The 19,626-nt window shown below is 41.8% G+C and overlaps 3 protein-coding genes across 4 annotated transcripts; 2 read left to right on the top strand and 1 right to left on the bottom strand.

Annotated features, from left to right (window-relative positions):
- The first annotated feature begins 370 nt into the window (after positions 1-370).
- On the top strand, positions 371-5,610 carry cdcp1a (CUB domain containing protein 1a). The gene is made up of 6 exons (XM_087847988.1): positions 371-510; positions 2,986-3,192; positions 3,288-3,650; positions 3,772-4,140; positions 4,780-4,855; positions 4,959-5,610. The coding sequence occupies exons 1-6, from the start codon at positions 441-443 to the stop codon at positions 5,389-5,391; spliced, it is 1,518 nt and encodes a 505-aa protein (XP_087704114.1). The 5' UTR covers positions 371-440; the 3' UTR covers positions 5,392-5,610.
- Positions 5,611-7,673: 2,063 nt separating this feature from the next.
- LOC118453625 (CUB domain-containing protein 1-like) lies at positions 7,674-17,730 on the top strand. The gene is made up of 9 exons (XM_087847987.1): positions 7,674-7,975; positions 8,403-8,618; positions 8,714-9,076; positions 9,193-9,561; positions 10,497-10,688; positions 11,793-12,152; positions 12,252-12,608; positions 14,907-14,994; positions 15,886-17,730. Exons 1-9 carry the CDS (start codon positions 7,906-7,908, stop codon positions 16,247-16,249), a joined length of 2,379 nt encoding a protein of 792 aa, XP_087704113.1. The 5' UTR covers positions 7,674-7,905; the 3' UTR covers positions 16,250-17,730.
- clec3ba (C-type lectin domain family 3, member Ba) lies at positions 17,535-19,190 on the bottom strand. 2 transcript variants are annotated; one of them, XM_087847990.1, is made up of 3 exons: positions 18,957-19,185; positions 18,765-18,863; positions 17,535-18,570 (listed from the first exon to the last, which is right to left on the bottom strand). In XM_087847990.1, exons 1-3 carry the CDS (start codon positions 19,051-19,053, stop codon positions 18,170-18,172), a joined length of 597 nt encoding a protein of 198 aa, XP_087704116.1. In that variant the 5' UTR covers positions 19,054-19,185; the 3' UTR covers positions 17,535-18,169. The 2 variants fall into 2 exon arrangements, with proteins under 2 accessions (XP_087704116.1, XP_087704115.1); XM_087847989.1 differs by having other exon boundaries at positions 18,765-19,190.
- Positions 19,191-19,626: the final 436 nt, after the last annotated feature.

Raw genomic sequence — 19,626 nt, 5'->3', positions numbered from 1 at the left:
TAATTGGGAGTAACCATATTTATAGTTATCAATTTCTTATTCAGCAAATACCTCAATATATCCTTTGGGTTACTGTTTTACACTCAACGATCTATTAAAAGCACAACTTCACAAGAAACAGAAGACAGCCACAGGTGTTAGGCGTCCTGCTCACATTAACTAAGGCTCTATAACAGTGCGATCTCATCACATAAAAGCTTCTTTTAAAAAAAATTCTCCATGATACTTTTCAGGATTTTTTTTTTTTTTTAAACATGGGGTACAGGGCTGTCCTAACGCATCCTGCCAATATGGTCCTCCTGACCGCGCCCTTAATCGTTACCTTGCGTAAACACTCCCTCCTTGCTGGCACACTTTCACAATTAGGAGTCAACAACAACTAGCTGAGCTTCAGTTAACACCCAAGAATTGAAAGTTTCAGAGCGTCACTGTAGGGCAGCATGTCAGTATCAGCAGGCGCGGCCCTTCTGTGGATTTTACTTCTTACATTCACTGTCTCCACCGTGTCAGGTAACCTGAAACTTAAATATGAACCAGTGGGAGAGATTTGGTGTGAAATGTTGGTGAGGTGGTGGATCTGTCCGTTAAATACTGACACTAATGTCACTCAGAAGCTGAAAACAGCTGAAACAAGAAAATCCCTTTCAAGAAGCTCTCAGAGCGTGAGTGTCAGGTGATAATGAGTACGGCTGTTTTCGGTAAATCGTAAATTATACCGTGGACATATAAGGTGTCATGGCTACTGGACGGACTCACGCGCAGACAGTTCTTTCTTTGAGAACAAAAGGAGATTATTTATTTACAACAGGGATCACCTCAGTGCTATCTATCTATCTATCTATATGTGTGTGTGTGTGTGTACAGTGAGGGAGGGAGGGGGGGGGGGGGGGTCCAGGGCTCCAGGGAGAGAAGGGGGGGGGGGAGATCCACACACGGTTCCTCTTCCACACAGTCACCGCCACAGCTCCTCCGCACACATGCACTCCTCTTCAGCCGCACTCGCTCCGAAACTCCACACACGCTGCCACACCCGGGCAGGTCCCGTGATTTGGTCCAGAAGAGGGATATCTACACACAGAATTCAACGTTAGTTCCACAGCAAAATACACACAGGGGATTCGTTTGATAATGCCGAGAGCACGAACTCAGGAGGTTCACCGTTCCAGCGGTGAGCTGCTCTGTGCCACTGCCTTAAATAGCAGCTGGGGAAATCAGCCAGATCAGCAGCAGGTGGAGACAATCACACAGGTGCGTGGGCCAAGAGCGAGAGATCGTAACGACCTCCGCCCGGGCAGAGAGGAGGAGGAGAGACAAAGAAAACAAAAACAAAAAAGAACAACAACAAAAAAAAAAACCTGTAGCCAGCGTGAGCCAACCAGAGAGACACGGGGACCGTGACATAACGAGTCCACAGCGGAAGTGGTCAACAGGAGATCAGTGGGTATGAATCACCACTGACTGATCAGTTTTCGAGAAAATAACGCAGCATTTCCCGGAAGATCTCTGAGAAAAGAAAGGGGCTGGTGGGCCTTGGATGACCTCCAAAAACTTTTATTAATATATTTAAGATGATAGCAGCACTAATGAAATTTTTTGCAGCACAAAGGTAACACAAACGCTTGACATAAATTTTGTTTGATCTGAAGAAGGTATTAGTGTTTGGGAGGGGGGGGGGGGATACTGCTAGAGTTGTAATTATTAGAACAGAGGACACAGAGAATACCTGTTCAATCAATTTAATTTCACCTTGATCTGCTGAGTAACTGAAGCAATTTTCACATCTTCTTTATAGGCTGTGGGGAACCAGATTTGAATGCTTAAATGTATCCAGTTTAAAGTTTCAGAGCTCCAATCTGCAGCCATCACCTTAGGTATAAACAGCAGCACTAAGAGTGCACTCCTTGATAAAAGAGTTTTGTTAACCAGAATAACAAATAGCTGCCAATTATTCTCATGAAGCTGATTGAACAGGCATTCTTGTTAAAGAGCAATATAAAATAGATTACAATCAAGTCTAACAACATTTTATACACATTCTAATTAACCAAAAATAATACATGGCATAATACATACAGGCATTCCTATGACAATGCAATGCACAGTTTGCACTTCTTTTAGTAGTAAGGTAGACTTAAGCTGTTCCACATGTCCTGTGGATCCCTATTCATATTGAATTGCTGGTATTGAATTCGGTTTATCAGTTGGAAAATCTTGCACCAAAAGTCTGTTTAGAAAAATATGCAGAACATCGGGGGTTTTCAAAATGATATCAATGAAACATCAATTCAAAATCATGGATGGTGAATCTGTCTTCAGTTTTTATTGTGTCTTTAATAAAGGTTGTTAAAGCACTGCAGATTTCTCATATATAATACATACATAATTCATAATAATTATCACTGGTTCAAAGCTTAAATACAAGGTTGTTATTCTTTTTTAACTCACTTTTTCTTTTACTGAAACCCCATTGATAACTACAGGGACAACCTACTCCATACCTTGTGACAATCAGCCCCATAATAGATTTTTTTTAATCTCTCAGGTGCAGACTCTGTGTATACATAGATATTTGGTAAGAGGACATCAAATAAAGTGTAGGTGTCCTGTTTTATGATCATATAATGATGACTATAGAACAATAACAATTTGCTGCCATAACAAATTACTGATCCTCATTAGGGAAATACAAATACTTTAGATGCCATCCATTCTTCCACACATGGATCCAAATGATCTTCCAGGAATGGTGAAGCTATTTACCGAAGTACTGCAGTGATTTTCTACCTCTTGATCCCTAATCTGGAATCTAACTTGTTCCACAATGCAGAGCTGCTTAGTTATAGGAGAAATCATCTGTCACTGCAGTTAGTTGTATTTGTGAATTTTATCTCATCGAAATGGTAATTTCACTCTGTTATTTCCAGATATGACACAGGTCACACATGTTTATCCCTTTGCTCACTATAACTCTCTGTTTGCTTCCAGGGGCCCAGAAGTTGACTCTCACTGCTGAACCTGGAGCCATTATAAACATCAGAAATAATAATAAAGTCAAAGGTTGCAAAGTGTGTACAGGATCGATTATTAAAAAATGCAACGCTGGATCTCTGAATTATTTAAAAGGAAGTACTGTGGAATTGAAATGCTCCAGACCTCAAGATGTATTCAGTATAGAAATTGTACGGCGTATAAGTAAGTGTCTGTGTGATATCTGATTATTTTATCAGTGAGACTGAATGTCCTGAGTGGACTAACACAGTATGAGTGGATTCATTTTCTCTTTTCAGCTTGCACCACGGAGTCATGCAGTGGTCACATCATCCAGACTGACTTCAGCTCGACTGATGCGCTGCGTTTTAACCGCACGTTTACCTGGAATCTAGAGGCCGCAGCGCCAAAAGCTTTCCAAATAGATTTCACTAAGACAGGTCTTAAACAGATCAATCCATCTGAGAAATGTCCAGACAGACACACCTACACCCTCCAGGCCTTCCAGTCTACAGGCAATGTGGCTGTGGGGAAGTACTGCAGAAGTGGCACCATCAGCAGTGCTCAGGTTTTGAAAAGCGGCAGCTTTTCTGTGGACGTCCCAGCAGAGCAGAAGCTGCAAAATGACAAGTTTGATGTGACTGTGCGGGAAAAAATCAAGTGTGAGTTTAGTTACTGTCACTTTTTTTGTGTTTCATCCAAAATTACAGTGTCATTTAACAATTTTTGTTTTAATTTCAATTTATTTGGTGTGTTGTGTGTGTGTGTGTGTGTGTGTTGTAGCTCTTGCCCGAATTTCTCTGACTTTACCAAAAGGGACCTCTTCCTCAGAGCTGCTCTCGCCGGACTACCCAGAGAGTTTTCCTGATGACGACATCATGGAGTGGTACTTTCAGGTCCCAGACAAACACGGGGTTGATGTTCAGTTTCTAAAGCTCACACAGCCAGATTGTGTGAAGAAGGAAGTAGCAGTGGAGTACCACCAGAAAGGCAGGGTGACATCAGTTCTGGGGCTAAATGAGACACAGCCGCTCCAGAACCAGGGAGACTTTTTGCTCACGCTGAGGAACTGCGAGATGGAGAGAGCACCTGCTGATTCTCCTGGACTCACCTTCACCCTCAAGGTGTCTGCTTCCAGCCCAGCTTCAACAGGTCTGTATGTTATAAGCACTCACTCATTCATAGTTTGTACTTTCATTAACAATAAATAGATGAAATGTTATTCCGAGTTACTCCCAGGGAAAATATTTGCTTTTGAAAATGTAAAACTGCTTTAATCGATATTTGCATAAAGCTCTGTCATTGCATAATGTAGAAGATGTTTGAAGTGATGACCACAGAGAGCGAAAACAAGGCCCCAAATGTTACGTTTTCTTCCACTTATGCAGTTCAGGGTACACCCTGGGCAGGTCACAACACCGTGTTTGAGCATGACTCCCCAGAGCAAACAGGTCAGGAAGGTATTTCCAACTTGCCCAACAGCTGAAGGCTTGATGGTCTGGGTAAAACCTCGTCATCACTAGGTCCAAATTTTTCCAAGACTTTGGTTTATGACAAAACGTACTGCAGCACTGTGACCAGATCACATCAGCTTGATAACTTTAGCATTTGGTGTAAAGCACCACAGGAATATGAGGCTGTAGTGTAGCTTCACACTCGGGAGGATAAACGATAATTGAGTGATTTTCCAGCTTCAGCAATTCTGTTTATTGTTGAATTCTTTTTTTACAACCACTGCACATTGAAAATGTGAACCAAATGTTAACCAAGTTAATTGTTTCTCCTCTATAGCACTTTTAACCATCATCCTGGGTGTAGTGGCTACTCTGCTGGTCATTTCTGTCATAGTGCTAGTTGTAATGATTAGGTGAGTATTTCTATTATTTAGTGTGTTTTCAAAGGGGACGACCCATCAATAGCTGAATAAAACAGAAAATAATCCCAATCTTCTCTTTTGTCCCGCCAAACAGGAAGAACAAGAAGAAGAAGAAGAAGAAGAAGAAGAAGAAAGGCAATCATGAAGTTGCTGTCTATAATCCAAATGGCATCAACTTCTTACCAGGATACAAATCCCCAGACGTGCTGGGGACTTGTAAAGATGATGAGTCCCATGTGTACGAAGAGATTGATGACACCCTCGTCTACACACACCTGCTGAAAAGGGCTGCAGAGACTGGCAACTATGAAGAAACATGTAAACCTGTTTCAGGACACAGAGACTCTCAAAAGCCACTGCTCTCATCACAGCAGGGTCCTCCACGCCCCAACAAGCCACCAAGCAAAATCCGAACCCCGGTGGACAATACAATTTACCAGAATATGATTTACCAGCCTAAGGATCAAAGTGAGGACGAAAAGCTCCCGAATCTGGGGCCTCGACTGGAGCTAGAGGGAAGCAACTGAGCAGAAGACTGAACTCAGCTTTTTGATTTTTCTCTTGACCCACTTGAACTTTGGGATATTCATTCCCTGTGTGATTGCTCGCTGTTCAGCCTCACAAAGCACCTTTTCTGAGTGCAGCTTTTGCACTAAAGTGAGGCACACACAAACAACCTGTCTGCAGCTGTTACAACGTTTTGTCCCAGATTAAAGGCTCTTCGATTGCAAAGGTTGCTCTCAATCATCCCCTGTAGCTGCATCTGACATAAAACATTTATTTCATAGTAAGGTTAAATATATTGCTTTTTTAATGTGTCACGATGGGATGAGTCCTTTATCCTCATTGGAGACTAGTGGCATAATTCCCCTGCAATTAAACTGCATTTCAGTGTATTTCATTTTTAATTTCGGTGTAGTTATTTGACTGCAATAACTTAAAGGCAGGTACACTGGAATAATGGGGTGAGAAGTCAGGTTTTTACAGGAAACAGAAATTATTTTATTAAATTTTAAGTAGTGCGCAAGTAATTTTATAAAGTTCATGACTTATTTATTAGTATTACAGAATATCAGGTATTTTAAAGGAAAGGGGAGAAATTAAGTACATTTAAATAGTGCATAAAAATCCTAAAGTCATTTTAAGTATTCAATTTCATTGTAATTTTGCTGAATAAACAATATTTTCCCATCTTACCTCATAAATGGACTGGATTTTGGGTGTATGGACCATATTATGGAGTGACTTAACCTTGTCTTACATGATATTTATTGTTTTAGTGTGCATGATAGAGAGTCCACTGTGAAACTATTCTTTCATATTTATTAATATAAAAAATTATGTAGTAAGTTAAACTGTTCTCCCTTTTCTACTTTTCAATATATTTATTCAAGCTTTCAATATATTTTCACAGCGTTGTCTCCTCTGAATAGGATAGAACACCAAAGCTTTCTCCTTCCAGAGCAACGTCCAGGCAACAAATGCAGATAAAAGTTTTCAGTGGTCTTAAACAAACTTGTTTCTCTTTCCTGTGCCAATTTCAATACGATCCGCCCTCTTTTTTCTTAAATATTACAGCTTCAAGCTTCCCATCCAAGAAGCTACTCTAAGCGAGCGGTGAGTAACGGGCAGAACAATTACATTCTTTTCCACTAGAGGGCAGTACAACTCCTTGCTCCAATTAAATGGGTTGCCAGAAGAAGACAAAGAAGAAATTACTGCAAATGAGACCACGCAGCACGTGATCTGCTGGCTGGACTGACCAGTTTATCGTGAGGACAAAAATGAATTTTTCTTTAACCTAGTTTGCCACAGAAGGACGTTTGTAATTCAGAGGGAAAAATTATTATGATTAATGTTCCCAATTACTTCATCTTAATAAATAAATACAACACAACCTGCGTTTGCCTCTTTGATCCACTTCTTTGTGCATACTCAAATACCGTGAACTAGCTTTTGAGTATGGACAAAGAAATGAACACATCAAGCTGCTTGTGCCTTTATATGTTCTGCCAGTTCTTTCTCTATATGGTCGTCAAAGACTGGATAGGCAAGTGCAGTTCCTTTATATCCTTTAATGGCCTTATTTCTTTTCCATCTATTTTTTTCTTCTCCATGCATCGTTTTAATGTCATCCTGCACATGTTGATCTTCTTCGCTTCCTGAATGGACTTCCCCTTCTCCACCTTGCTCACTATAGTTCACAGCTCTGTTTACGTCCTCTAACGGAGGGGAAGCTCTGCCTGTCCTCCACATTGTAACTCTGTGGCATAACTACAAGCGTATAGACTCATAGTGTAGCTTACAAAAGGACTAAAACATCTGTGAAATGTTTTCAAACTTGTTTAAAACAGACAAAATAATGAAAACACCTTGATCACAGAAATTTTACCTGAAAAGGCAAAAATCACTTGAACTTAAATGTGCTTAATTCTCATGCAACGAGGCGCTTCTTTGCAGGATGAGAAAAATGTCGGACTCTCCATAAATGTGCGGTCACATGACCAATTTCTTCCCTAGAAACAGGGTGTGGCGCAACTCCCTCGATCCTTTGTTCTGCTATTTTACACTCGATCTAAAGACTTTCACATGAAACAGAAGACAAGCACAGTTGTTACTAATCTCATTCCTTAAGTCTGAAAACAGTGCAGGCTAAATCTAGATTTTATTGTCATGAGAGGACTGAGCCTGTTTTATCGTATATCAAACTCTGCATATTTTCCAGAAATTTCACTTTATTTTAGCACTTTTGTTCTACATCACGTCAGGAGTGTCGTAACGCGTCAGCACGCCTACCTGCCAAGATGGCGATTCTAGCCACGCCTTTAAACATCACCTGGCCTCAGCACTCCCTCCTTGCTGGCACACGTTCACATAGGGAGTGGACTCGTTGTGTCGACAACTGCTCCGTGAGCTTGATGTAACGCAGAGGAAAATGTGGCGTCCCAGCTCCAGACAAGAAGCGATGAAATGTGTCCGCTGATTTTATTTTTGTTTTTTCTCTCAGGATTGAAAGTTTCAGAGCGTCACTGTAGGGCAGCATGTCCGTATCAACAGGCGCGGCCCTTCTGTGGATTTTACTTCTTACGTTCATCGTGTCCACCGTGTCAGGTAACCCGAACCTTAAATATGAACCAGGGGGAGAGATTTGGTGTGAAATATTGGTGAGGTGGTGGATCTGTCCGTGAAATATTGACACTGTCTTCACCCGGAAGCTGAAAACAGCTGAAGCAACAAAATCCCTTTCAAGAAGCTCCCAGACTGTGTCATTTGATATGGGCTGTGCCGGTTTTGCCCCTGTGTAAATTTGAATAACAAACATTTCAGTGTAAACTAGGTTATGGCCAACCTGACTGAAGCACCATATTATGTGCTGAGCTTGCTCAGGTTTACTCAGTACAGACCTGCTTAGTCACAGGAACACTTAAGACAAGCTTCATCTATCACAGCAGTCAGTTTTATTTGTGAATGGAATTTCACTGTGTTATTTCCAGATATGATACATCCCTTTGCTCACGATAACTCTGTTTGCTTCCAGGGGCCCAGAAGTTGACTCTCACTGTTGAACCTGGAGCCACTATAAACATCAGAAATAATAATCAGGTCAAAGGTTGCAAAGTGTGTACAGGATCAGGAAACACACAACGTTGCAGTATTGAATCTCTGAACTCATTCAGTGGAAGTACTGTGTCCGTGGAGCTTGAATGCTCCAGACCTCAAGATGTATTCAGTATAGAAATTGTACGGCGTATAAGTAAGTGTCTGTGTGATATCTGATTATTTTATCAGTGAGACTGAATGTCCTGAGTGGACTAACACAGCATGGGTGGATTCATTTTCTCTTTTCAGATTGCACCACGGAGTCATGCAGTGGTCACATCATCCAGGCTGACTTCAGCTCGACTGATGCGCTGCGTTTTAACCGCACGTTTACCTGGAATCTAGAGGCCGCAGCGCAAAAAGCTTTCCAAATAGATTTCACTAAGACAGGTCTTAAACAGATCAATCCATCTGAGAAATGTCCAGACAGACACACCTACACCCTCCAGGCCTTCCAGTCTACGGGCAATGTGGCTGTGGGGAAGTACTGCAGAAGTGGCACCATCAGCAGTGCTCAGGTTTTGAAAAGCGGCAGCTTTTCTGTGGACGTCCCAGCAGAGCAGAAGCTGCAAAATGACAAGTTTGATGTGACTGTGCGGGAAAAAATCAAGTGTGAGTTTAGTTACAGTCACTTTTTTTGTGTTTCATCCAAAATGACAGTTTCATTTAACAATTTTTGTGTTAATTTGAATTTATTTGGTGTGTGTGTGTGTGTGTGTGTGTTGTAGCTCTTGCCCGAATTTCTCTGACTTTACCAAAAGGGACCTCTTCCTCAGAGCTGCTCTCGCCAAACTACCCAGAGAGTTTTCCTGATGACGACATCATGGAGTGGTACTTTCAGGTCCCAGACAAACACGGGGTTGATGTTCAGTTTCTAAAGCTCACACAGCCAGATTGTGTGAAGAAGGAAGTGGCAGTGGAGTACCACCAGAAAGGCAGGGTGACATCGGTTCTGGGGCTAAATGAGACACAGCCGCTCCAGAACCAGGGAGACTTTTTGCTCACGCTGAGGAACTGCGAGATGGAGAGAGCACCTGCTGATTCTCCTGGACTCACCTTCACCCTCAAGGTGTCTGCTTCCAGCCCAGCTTCAACAGGTCTGTATCATATAAGCACTTGGTGGAGCATTTAGTAACAAAAGTGTGAGTTGGTAGAGACGAAAAATGGAGCTGAAAGAAGTTTGCGTATTGGACTTGTAATTAATCAAAAGGCCATAACAAGACTACAAGTGAATACTGAGGATGTCTTCATGTCTTGAAGGTGTGTTATTACGTGCAGTGACATGTCTATATGTCACACTTTTTCTATGTTAGAGCAGCACAACTGTGTAAATACATACCAGACTTTACAGGTGTGTAGCTGATGAGTGCAGTCTGACCCATAAGTAAGCAACAAGCACAAGAAGCATGTTAGTCACAGGGTTAAAAGCTCCATCACATTATGTCTTTAGCTATTATTAGCTAAAGACATAATTAGTATTATTAAAGAGGGTGAGCTCAGATAGTCTGCTCTGTGGTTTCTCTCACTGTAAGGTGTTGGAGGATGTTGATGCTTCGTCTGACTCCAAGTGTTTCAAGCACGTAGTTACTAAGTGTAGCGTGGGTCCCACATGGCTAAATTTAGTACTGCAGTTTCTTTTGTACAGTGGTTTTGCTGTTGGGGAGATGGGTGCTGCCTGCTCTGCATGTGGCAGCATGTACTTGTATAAATAGTCTCTTTCTTTTTTCTTTTTCTTTCGTCTTTCTTAAAGGTTACAACAAAAGTGCAGTTTGATTAGTCAGTGGTATGACAATGTTCATTTTCTTGTAATATTTGTGAATAGGAGGGACTTGGAAAGTGTGTCTCATGGCCTGTTTCTGAACCCAGGAAAACTCTTAAATTGCCTAATCTCTTAGTCATGTATGACAGCACTGATACATTTCCAGGAAAGTTTGAGGAATCACGTTTGTTGTACGCGCACATTTTTCAGAGCCAAAGGAAAGCTCAATAAAACTTAGTTTGTGCTTTTTTTTGTTGCCCCCACCCCCTCCAGTGCCATGTAAAGTAGATCTCAGCAAAACTGAGGGCCTTTCTGTGAAGATTTCTACGGTGACACCGACCCCTGACTGCGTGATGAAAATAAACTCGGTGAAAAAAGACGACATCACAGTCACATCAAGTGCTGATCTGTCTTTTGAGGACTGCTTTCCTGACAACATGGAAGTCACAGCCACGCAAGTCATAGGTAAATCAAGATTTACTTAAACTCTCGTTTCATCAGCTGTTTAAGCCTCACTGTGTAAAATCCACAGATGTAGCGTAAATAATTCATTATAATTCTTTTGTCATTTAATCTAAATTATCTTAGATTTGGCTAAAAATTCTATGGTCCAAAGTTTATGTTTATATATATATATTGCTGTGAATTTTTAACTTAATATATTAAATAATTTAATATATTATTAAATTTAAAAATACTCCGGGTACTCCGGCTTCCTCCCACCGTCCAAAGACATGCAGCTTGTGGGGGTTAATAGGTTAATTGGATAATCCAAATTGCCACTAGGTGTGAATGTGCGAATGAATGTGAGTGCGAATGGTTGTCTGTCCCTGTGTGTTAGCCCTGCGACAGACTGGCGACCTGTCCAGGGTGTACCCCGCCTCTCGCCCTATGACAGCTGGGATAGGCTCCAGCGCCCCCCGCGACCCTGAAAAGGATAAGCGGAAGCGAATGGATGGATGGAATTTAAAAATATGATTTTTGAGAAATGGTCTGTTGACTTCCAGCGTGTTTCTCATTTTAAAATCGGAGGCAATATTTGAATAGCTCAAAAGAAATTTTTACTGGTTTTTCTTATCATAATTCTGGAAAGTGGATGGTGGGATCTTTTTAAAATAAATAAATAAATATAAAGTATTTCTTATACCAAGGCTAAGTTCATTATTTACTTTTAATTCATATAATTTTCAGGCAAATCAGAGTTGGTTCAGCTGAAAATATTCAAAAGTTTGATTTTAAGACGGAATAATAATAATACTAATGAAGGTGTTTAAAATGCATTGTAACATAGTGTAATTTAAGGATAAATATTCACTGCTGTTTTAGATCTGTTATTTTATTATATTTTATTTTATTTTTCAGTTTATATACACACCTCCTAATTTGGGTGCTCAAAGGAGAGGTTACAGCTGTTGGCAAATACATTACTACTCACATGTGCTTACAGGTTTATTAAAGTTAGTTCAGACCATGTGTTTAAAAACATCTGTACTGCCTTCTACTAAAAGTGCTTCTCATTGTACTGTAAAGTACTTTATCAGTTTCATTTGAGAACCTCTTTCCGTTCAGATTGTAGTTCTGGTAAATGTCCTGATCCAGTCAGTCTGTCGGTGCCTCTGCTGCCATCATGCCTCCCTGCACCTCTGAGCCGTGTGACGTGGACACTGCGTCCCGGTCAGCACGGCACGGTAAAGCTGATTTCTCCCAACGGGCCCCTCAAGCAGTCCCTACCTGGACAGCTATGTGATGACAGCATCACTATTGACGTGGCAGAAGAGAATGGAACAACTATTGGGACCTTCTGCCCCAACGGAGCCATACAGACCGTTCACATTCACACAAGTGTATCTGTCACATGGTGGTCCAGCATGAATGCTAAAGCACCAAGATCGGCTGTGTTGAATGCCAGTTTTGAAAAAGAGATTACAGGTAAAAACAAGCACACTTGAAGGGGATAAGCTGAATGAAATAAGAACATTAAATAACCATTAATATTTCACATTGTTTTCTTTTTGCAATAACCTTCAGAAAGATACATATTCACCGTTTCTCCAAAGAGAGACACCCCAGAACTTGTGGCTACTCCAGCTTGGCCAGCGGGAATGAAGGCCCACTCCACCGTCTCCTGGATTGTCTCAGTTCCTCCGAAGATGGAGGCGCAGCTGATTTTTACCAAGCTCAGCCAGCCCAAGTGCATCAACCGCCACACCAACATCCGGGTGCAAAGAATGGGCAGCACCAAGGAGGACTACAGCCGCAGGGAGGATGAGGTGGCCAATAGCGAGCTCACGGTCTCTGAGAGCTTCTACCTCAACATGTCCAACTGTTTGCCTGAAAGAGGAAACTTCAGCGTAATTACCAAGATCTCCCTGCAGAAGAGCAAGGGTAAGGGGAAACTTTACAGTTACTTAATCTATAAAATAATTTTCTGATTTTTTAAAAAAAAAAATATATATATAATTCTCAAGAATATTTTGATGAATTTCCATGAAAATTTGTCCAGACACTCAAGGTCCTCTGGCTTTTGAAGACAAATGTGACAAACTTTAACTTTCAGCATGCATCAGCTTGTTTCTGTTGCCTTGGTAAGGATGTTAGCCAGCTGAACAGTGTCAATACACTGTTGTGCATATGTAGATGAAAGATGCTGGTTGTGCTGGTGAGCATCATCAGTGATCTTTCCTAGATTCCTTGGGTGATTCGGTTTGGCGACCCAGCCAGGGATTGATCAGGTCCTGACATTAAGCCCCAGATTTCCCCACTTAATCCACCCGGAGGCTCCATCAGCTGCTTCTTTTGCAGTCCTGATGGCTGTGTTTCTGTGTGGTCCCTTCACGCCTGGCAGGGTGAGGACTCAGCCTACTTCAACAGCCGAGTGGCTGTAGCTCAGGAGGTAGAGCAGGTCACCTACTGATCGGAAGGTCAGTGGTTCGATCCCTGGCTCCTCCATGGGCATGCTCCTGCATGGGCAAGATACTAACCCCAACTTGCTCTTCGATGCGTCCATCGGAGTATGAATGTGTATAAATGTCGTTAGAAAGCACTAAGTGTAGATAAAGTGCTTGTGAGAATGGGTGTGATTGGGTGAGTGAGGCATGTTGTATAGAGCGCTTTGAGTACTCCGTGAGAGTAGAAAAGCGCTATATAAGAATCAGTCCATTTACCATTTAACAGGAAGATGACATTGTGCTCGCCACCTTTTTCTGGCAGTCCTCCCGAAACAAGTCCTTAAAACTTGGCCAGCTTGCTTTCAAAACCCTCCTCCATGTGATCCTACCAGTGCACAGTCAGGGCAGGTTGTTTTTACGGCTCTGAAAGAATGACAGTATGTGTCATCTGTGATGTGTTACAGAAACATGACTTGCTTGCCCAGACTGAGCACTGGTTCCCAGTTGTGTGAAGTGAAGACTTTGCTCTGTTCTGTGCTTTTGGTTTCTCATTAAGAAATGAAATTCCTACACAGACTTGCCGTACAGCTGGAGATGTGATGGGCTGGTAAAATGTCATACGCAGCTTAGTTGAGGAATTTAATTTGTTGGTGCTCTGCTCGCCAGATGTATTGACGTAAAGTATCATCACTGACTGATTGGCTTTAGTATTTTGCCTAAAGAACTGCTGCAGCTGTAGCATACAGGAGTATGAAGCTGTAGTATGGCTTCAAAGTTGGGAGCATGGAGGGCATGGATACTGAAACAGTTTTCTTTTTTAACCTTAGTGCAAAGTTTTATTCTGCTTTGCTGATTTTTAATCAATGTTCTGTTTGGAGAAAAAGTTACTTACACAGTTACTTTCCTTCTTTCTCTCTTGTGCAAGAAGAATCCTCCAGAATCAGGATTGTATTTATCTATATTTTTATTAATTCTTCAGCTTCAGGAGAAGCAGCCTAAGCAAGGACACCCAGAACCTCCTTCTTCCCAACTACCCCCTCCAGCTTATCTGGAGGAATACTGCTGCATTTCCAGGCCAGCTGAGAGATGTAATCTCCCAAGCATGTCCTGGGTGTGTCCTAGGGCATCATTCCGGTGGGAAATTCCGGAAACACTTCAGCCAAAAGGTTCCCAGAAGCCATCCTAGTCAGATTCCTGAACCACCTACCTACCTCTCTCTCTAAGGGAGAGACCTGCCACCCTTCAGAGAAAACTCATTTCTTTTAATCACTGCCCAGAGTTTGTGACCATAGGTGAGGGTTGGATGGTAGATCCATCGGGCGATCATGGCTCAAGTTGGGAGTTCACCTTGTAATCGGAAGGTTGCCGGTCTCGGTCGTTGTGTCCTTGGGCAAGACACTTCACCTACCGCCTACTGGTGTTGGCCAGAAGGGCCGATGGCGCAATATGGCATCCTTGCTTCTGTCAGTCTGCCCCAGGGCAGCTGTGGCTACAACTGTAGCTTGCCTCCACCAGTGTGTGAATGTGTGTGTGAATGGGTGGATGACTGGGTGTGTAAAGCGCTTTGGGGTCCCTAGAGGGGACTAGTAAAAGCGCTATACAAATACAGGCCATTTACCATTTAGATCAACCGGTAAATCGAGAGCCTTGCTGTCATACTCAGCTCTCATTACCACAACGGATTGATGCAGTGTCTGCATCACTGCAGGAGCGTCCACCATCCGTCTGTCAATATCAGCTAAAAATGTGATAGAAAAAGCTAACTATGCTGTTTGTTGCCATTTTTTCTTTCTAGACCTTTTACTAATCAACATCCTGAGTGTGGTGGCTGCTCTGCTGGTCATTTTTGTAATGGTGCTGGTTGTGGTCTGTGTGGTGATTAGGTGAGTATTACTCTTTTTTTATGTTTTGTTCTTTGAGTTTTATTATTTTTCTTTACAGTTAACATGGGTATTTTCACATTGTTTACTTATCTGCTCTCCTAAACCTGCTAGAAATTTTTGTCCTCCGTTGAAATTGACAGCGAGTCTTCTGCCCTCAGCTGAATGTCTCTATCCAGCTTATGCAGAGAGCTAAACATTAAATGGCTTCAGTAAACACTCAGGAGACCACGTGGCATTCTTCAGAGCTTTACTGATCCTTATTTTTCTTTTTGTAAAACTGTAATAACAGAAACAGAATACATATTCACTCTCCATACAAATACAAATATTGTTGACTTGTGTAAACAGTCACTACACAATCTCAGTATCAACACATGTCAAGAGATACAGCTAACACCACATGCTGGTATGCTTCATGTTAGCAGGCTAAAGAAAGGGCTAACAGCTAGCTTATGCTGGTAATGTAACAAACTCACTAAACACACAAGAAACTCGTTACTTTGCTAAACAAGGTACTAATAAGTGAGAACAATAAACCGTTTTGCCACACTTACAGATTATGCCTTTTCAAGGGCGCCAGATGCAGTAAATTACAGAGACACAGAGAAATGGACCTTCCCTGTCGAGCGCTGGGAGAAAACCACTGCTTGCACTCTAACATGGCGCTTCCCTGTCAACCCACTAGATGGCAGGCTTTGCCCAGACAAGATCAGGAATAAACATATTTTCTGACACGTTGCAACAGTTAATTACAGAATGAATGATTATGACCCGCCATATAACAAACTTATAAAAAACATACCTTAGAAATAACAGGAGGGACAGAATAGCGAGCATAATTTATCAGTAATTTCATTAAAAAAAACTCCGATCTTCTTTTCTGCCAAACAGGAAGAAGAAGAAGAAGCTCAATCACGAAGTCTCTGTCTATAATCCAAATGGCATCAACTTCCTGCCAGGATACAACGGACCCCCGAAAACACACGAAGACGATGACGCTCACGTGTACACTTCCATCGACGACACACTCGTCTACACACACCTGCTGAAAAAGGGTGCAGATATTGGCATCTATGGAGAAACATACCAACATTTCACGGGACACACAGACTCTCAAAAGCCACTGCTCTCGTCACAGAAGGGTCCTCCACTTCCCAACAGGTCTCCGGGCCAAGAACAAACCCTGATGGACCAAAGTGAGGACGAACAGTCTTCAAATCTGGGGCCTCGGCTGGAGCCAGAGGGCGGCAACTGAGCAGAAGATTGGACTTGACTATTTGATTTTTCTCTTGACCCACTTGGACTTTGGGATATTTATTCCCCGTGTGTTTGCTCGCTGTTCAGACCCACAAAAGACGCTTTTTTTGCATTGAGTGCAGCTTTTGCACTAGAGTGAGGCACACACAAACAGCTTCCAAACCTGTCTGCAGCTGTTACAGCGTTTTGTCTCAGGTTAAGGTTCTTCTTTTTCAAAAGCAGCACTTAATCATTCCTTCTACACAGGTTTTTAGTTTTTATAAAGAGGTCTTGTGTTGCTTTCAGGCAATGAATGTTTTCCATTTGTGATATTTTGTAAATACATTATATCGTTATCAGAACACAACGGTCTGGACTGCAGCAGCCGTATGTTGTAGCAGCATGTCCTTCTGTTGTTCATTGTTGCTTTTTGTTTTCTAGCTGTAGCATCATTACACCATAAATGAGCCTTACAGACGGGTCAGGCTCCCTTTAGAAATTAGTAAAGATCTTATAGTTGTTTTCAGTCATTTGTGTTACTGGGACGGTGCCAAACTGAAACAGAGCATTTGAGAAGCTCAAGCCTAAAGTGCTACTAGTGCATACTGAGACTGTATATCATGATCAGCACTGATCAGTAGTTAAAAAACATGTTTCACCATTTGTTGTGAGGACAGACACAGCTTTGTTTGGATTACGATGAGAAAAATATACATTGATTTGCAGTATATCAGCTGCTGCATCTGCCAAAAAATGTATTTATTTAGTAGTGAGCTGTAATATATTGCTGTTTAAATGTCCCTTATTCTAGCATGAGTCTAAACACAAAAGAGAAAAGTTTTCTTTCAAGGCATGCGTCTGTCCTCTTTGAGGAAAAGTGCTTCAGAAGGACTTTGGTCTTGAAAATTCCTGTTCCCTGCCGAGCGTGGCCATAAATGTTTTACAGTCTCAGTGGCTCACAGTGAGTAAAGAAACTTTAGAGGAGCCTTTAAAATCCGGAAGTTTGGAAATATTCAGACTTGTTGATCTGTTGCCTTCATTGGGGTGAGTAAAGTATTTTGAATGCAAACACAAAATGTAGAGTGTGTGTGTGTGTGTACGTACTCATCATACTCTCATCATTCACTCATAGTGAATAGGCTGGATTTACTTCCAGTATAAATTGGACAGGCGGGAGTCTTACGTTCATACTGAATCAGTTGCACAATACAATGAATCAGTCAACTTGGCACACCTATTTAAAAACAAAACGAGAAACTATGCTTTTGTTTTTGTTTTGTTTTTTTAGTTTATTCATGGAGGAAATGAATGTATGATCCTATGATGTGACCACGAAAATGACAACAATCATAACCCAGGTTTTATTTATTACCTTTGGTTGTAATAGATTTCTTACAAAAGCTTTTTTCTGTATGAGGAGTACATTCACATTATATCTGCTGTTGTTTGTTTGTTTGTTTGTTTGTTTTTTACATCAGCGAGAAGAATAAAATGGTAAACATGTTCATTAATATCCTGTAATAAAACATGAGAACTTAACATTTAGAAATAAAGAAGGTGGCACAGAAAAGGCTCTTTGTCAAAAGAAAGTGCCTTTTCTGTAAAAAGTAACTCAGAAAAGTAAAAAGTAAACTCAGTAAGAAAAGATTTTATTGCATTAACTGGCGGCTAATAAGAGAAAAATAAAGACAAGCCATCCAGTGTTTACCTCAATGAATATTTAAAGCATTGTTTATGGAGTGTATGTACAAGTGGGTGTAGCTTATACAAAGAGCACCAAGTGAAATCTCTGCTCTGGACTGACATCTGGAAGGCTTGGCCGAGAAAATGCAGGCTGATTAAAGATGCAGCGCATTATTTTTCAGCGCATTTCATAATGTTGCACTTCATGCTTACAAAGCAATGTCAGAGACAGAAAAACGGAGCAACAGATGGTCTGTCAGACGATGTTGAACTCGCACACAGACGCCTTCTCAGCCCTGCAGTTCTCATCGAACCACTTCCCGTTGGCCGTGATGGAGAGGACGGCGCAGTTCTGCCTGGATCCCCCATCTGGCTGCTGGGTGATTTCAGTCTCCCAGTTTTTGAAGCGCACATTAGAGCCTGATTGGTCAACCCAGTTGCCATCGGTAACCATGTCATTAATGCCCAGCCAGATGTGCTCATCGGGGCCGATGCTCTGGCGTACGTAGCTGTAGAGATGGTCGTTTTCGTCTCCTGTTAGAGGAGTGCTTAGGCTGCCTCCTTTGGCGATGCAGTCTTCACTGGCGGCATGGAAGGATTGTTTCACCAGATTGGCCAGAAAACACTTTCTGTGGATCTTTGTGCCCTTTAGACAAACTGATAGAGAGGGAATTATGAGGAAGTGGTTCAAATGCCCTGGACCTGTTTCAGCTCTCCATCTCTAGAAAGCTGTTTAACTAGAAAATGACATGCAGCCTGCAAACTGAAGCAAATACTTGAGTGGATTGTGCAACTTTGGGGCATTCTTTACAAAAAACCTAACTGCATGTTGTTTGTGAAGAAGTCTACACCTGTTTGTAAAGCTTGCTGCTCTTTCAGCACGGTCAGATCCTGAGTAATCTCATCAACTTGCCTCTGCAGATTCTCGATTGCAGAGTTGATGGCAGATTCTGCACAAAAACAAAAAAAGAAGGTGAACTCTAACAATACTGTCCTGTAGAAGCCACTGATTTTATATTCAGCTGGTGAATATGGAGTCCTACCTTTTTTGCCATTTCTTTTCTTCGAGTTCTGCTGGAGTGAGCCGTGTGCCAACAAGAGAAGGCAGAGCACCATCCAAAGTCCTCTAGCATCCATCATACCTGGAAAAAACACCTTAAATCCAATGCAGGGAGCCTGTTTTGGTGCAGCACAGCTTCTGAGCGCTGGCCAGACTGTGGCGTTTTACACACTCGGGCTGGAGGCACAGAGCTGAGTGAGGAAATCTTATCTGAGAGAGAACAAATGTTTTACAGATGTTTGACAGAGGTTTGTGTTGCTTTTGAAAGGCTGAGGCGAGATGGATGGGGAGCAGCTTTTTGTGTTTAACGGTGTTCAGACAAGCATGGCTGGTTTTTCCATATGTTTGTAAGACACCAATAAATTACAGATATCCTTTTGTCTTTTTGAGTGTGCAGTCATTTATTACATTAATAGAATTTAACAGGATCGGCATGTTGATGAAGCTATTTTGTCAATTACCTGCATCGGTTTTTGTTTAACGGCAACAACTATTAAAATGACGAACACATGAAAAGGCTTTTATCTTAGTTTTTTGAACTGTCGATCTAATCTCTTGTTTTCCTGTCACAGAGCCAGCTGTATTTCTTTTAAGGGCCAAAGGTTGGATTTTTTTTGGGGGGGGGATCCACAGCTTACATCTGGATCACCTAA

Source organism: Neolamprologus brichardi, chromosome 11, assembly GCF_056152115.1.
Source record: "Neolamprologus brichardi isolate AB-2024 chromosome 11, ASM5615211v1, whole genome shotgun sequence".
Classification (NCBI taxonomy): Eukaryota; Metazoa; Chordata; class Actinopteri; order Cichliformes; family Cichlidae; genus Neolamprologus; species Neolamprologus brichardi.
The sequence above is the reverse complement of the archived record's forward strand: the minus strand, read 5'-3'. Positions and strand labels throughout refer to the sequence as shown.

What these genes read in the sequence shown, in the direction of transcription:
- clec3ba (XM_087847989.1), bottom strand. Translation starts at nt 19,053, where the DNA reads ATGATGGATGCTAGAGGACTTTGGATGGTGCTCTGCCTTCTCTTGTTG. An exon ending in GCAGCAAGCTTTACAAACAG is followed by an intron (nt 18,571 to 18,764) that starts GTGTAGACTTCT and finishes CCTCTCTATCAG; the next exon opens with TTTGTCTAAAGGGCACAAAG.
- LOC118453625 (XM_087847987.1), top strand. Translation starts at nt 7,906, where the DNA reads ATGTCCGTATCAACAGGCGCGGCCCTTCTGTGGATTTTACTTCTTACG. An exon ending in CTCCCTGCAGAAGAGCAAGG is followed by an intron (nt 12,609 to 14,906) that starts GTAAGGGGAAAC and finishes TTTTCTTTCTAG; the next exon opens with ACCTTTTACTAATCAACATC. An exon ending in GTGGTCTGTGTGGTGATTAG is followed by an intron (nt 14,995 to 15,885) that starts GTGAGTATTACT and finishes TCTGCCAAACAG; the next exon opens with GAAGAAGAAGAAGAAGCTCA.
- cdcp1a (XM_087847988.1), top strand. Translation starts at nt 441, where the DNA reads ATGTCAGTATCAGCAGGCGCGGCCCTTCTGTGGATTTTACTTCTTACA. An exon ending in TGTGCGGGAAAAAATCAAGT is followed by an intron (nt 3,651 to 3,771) that starts GTGAGTTTAGTT and finishes TGTGTGTTGTAG; the next exon opens with CTCTTGCCCGAATTTCTCTG. An exon ending in GTGCTAGTTGTAATGATTAG is followed by an intron (nt 4,856 to 4,958) that starts GTGAGTATTTCT and finishes CCCGCCAAACAG; the next exon opens with GAAGAACAAGAAGAAGAAGA.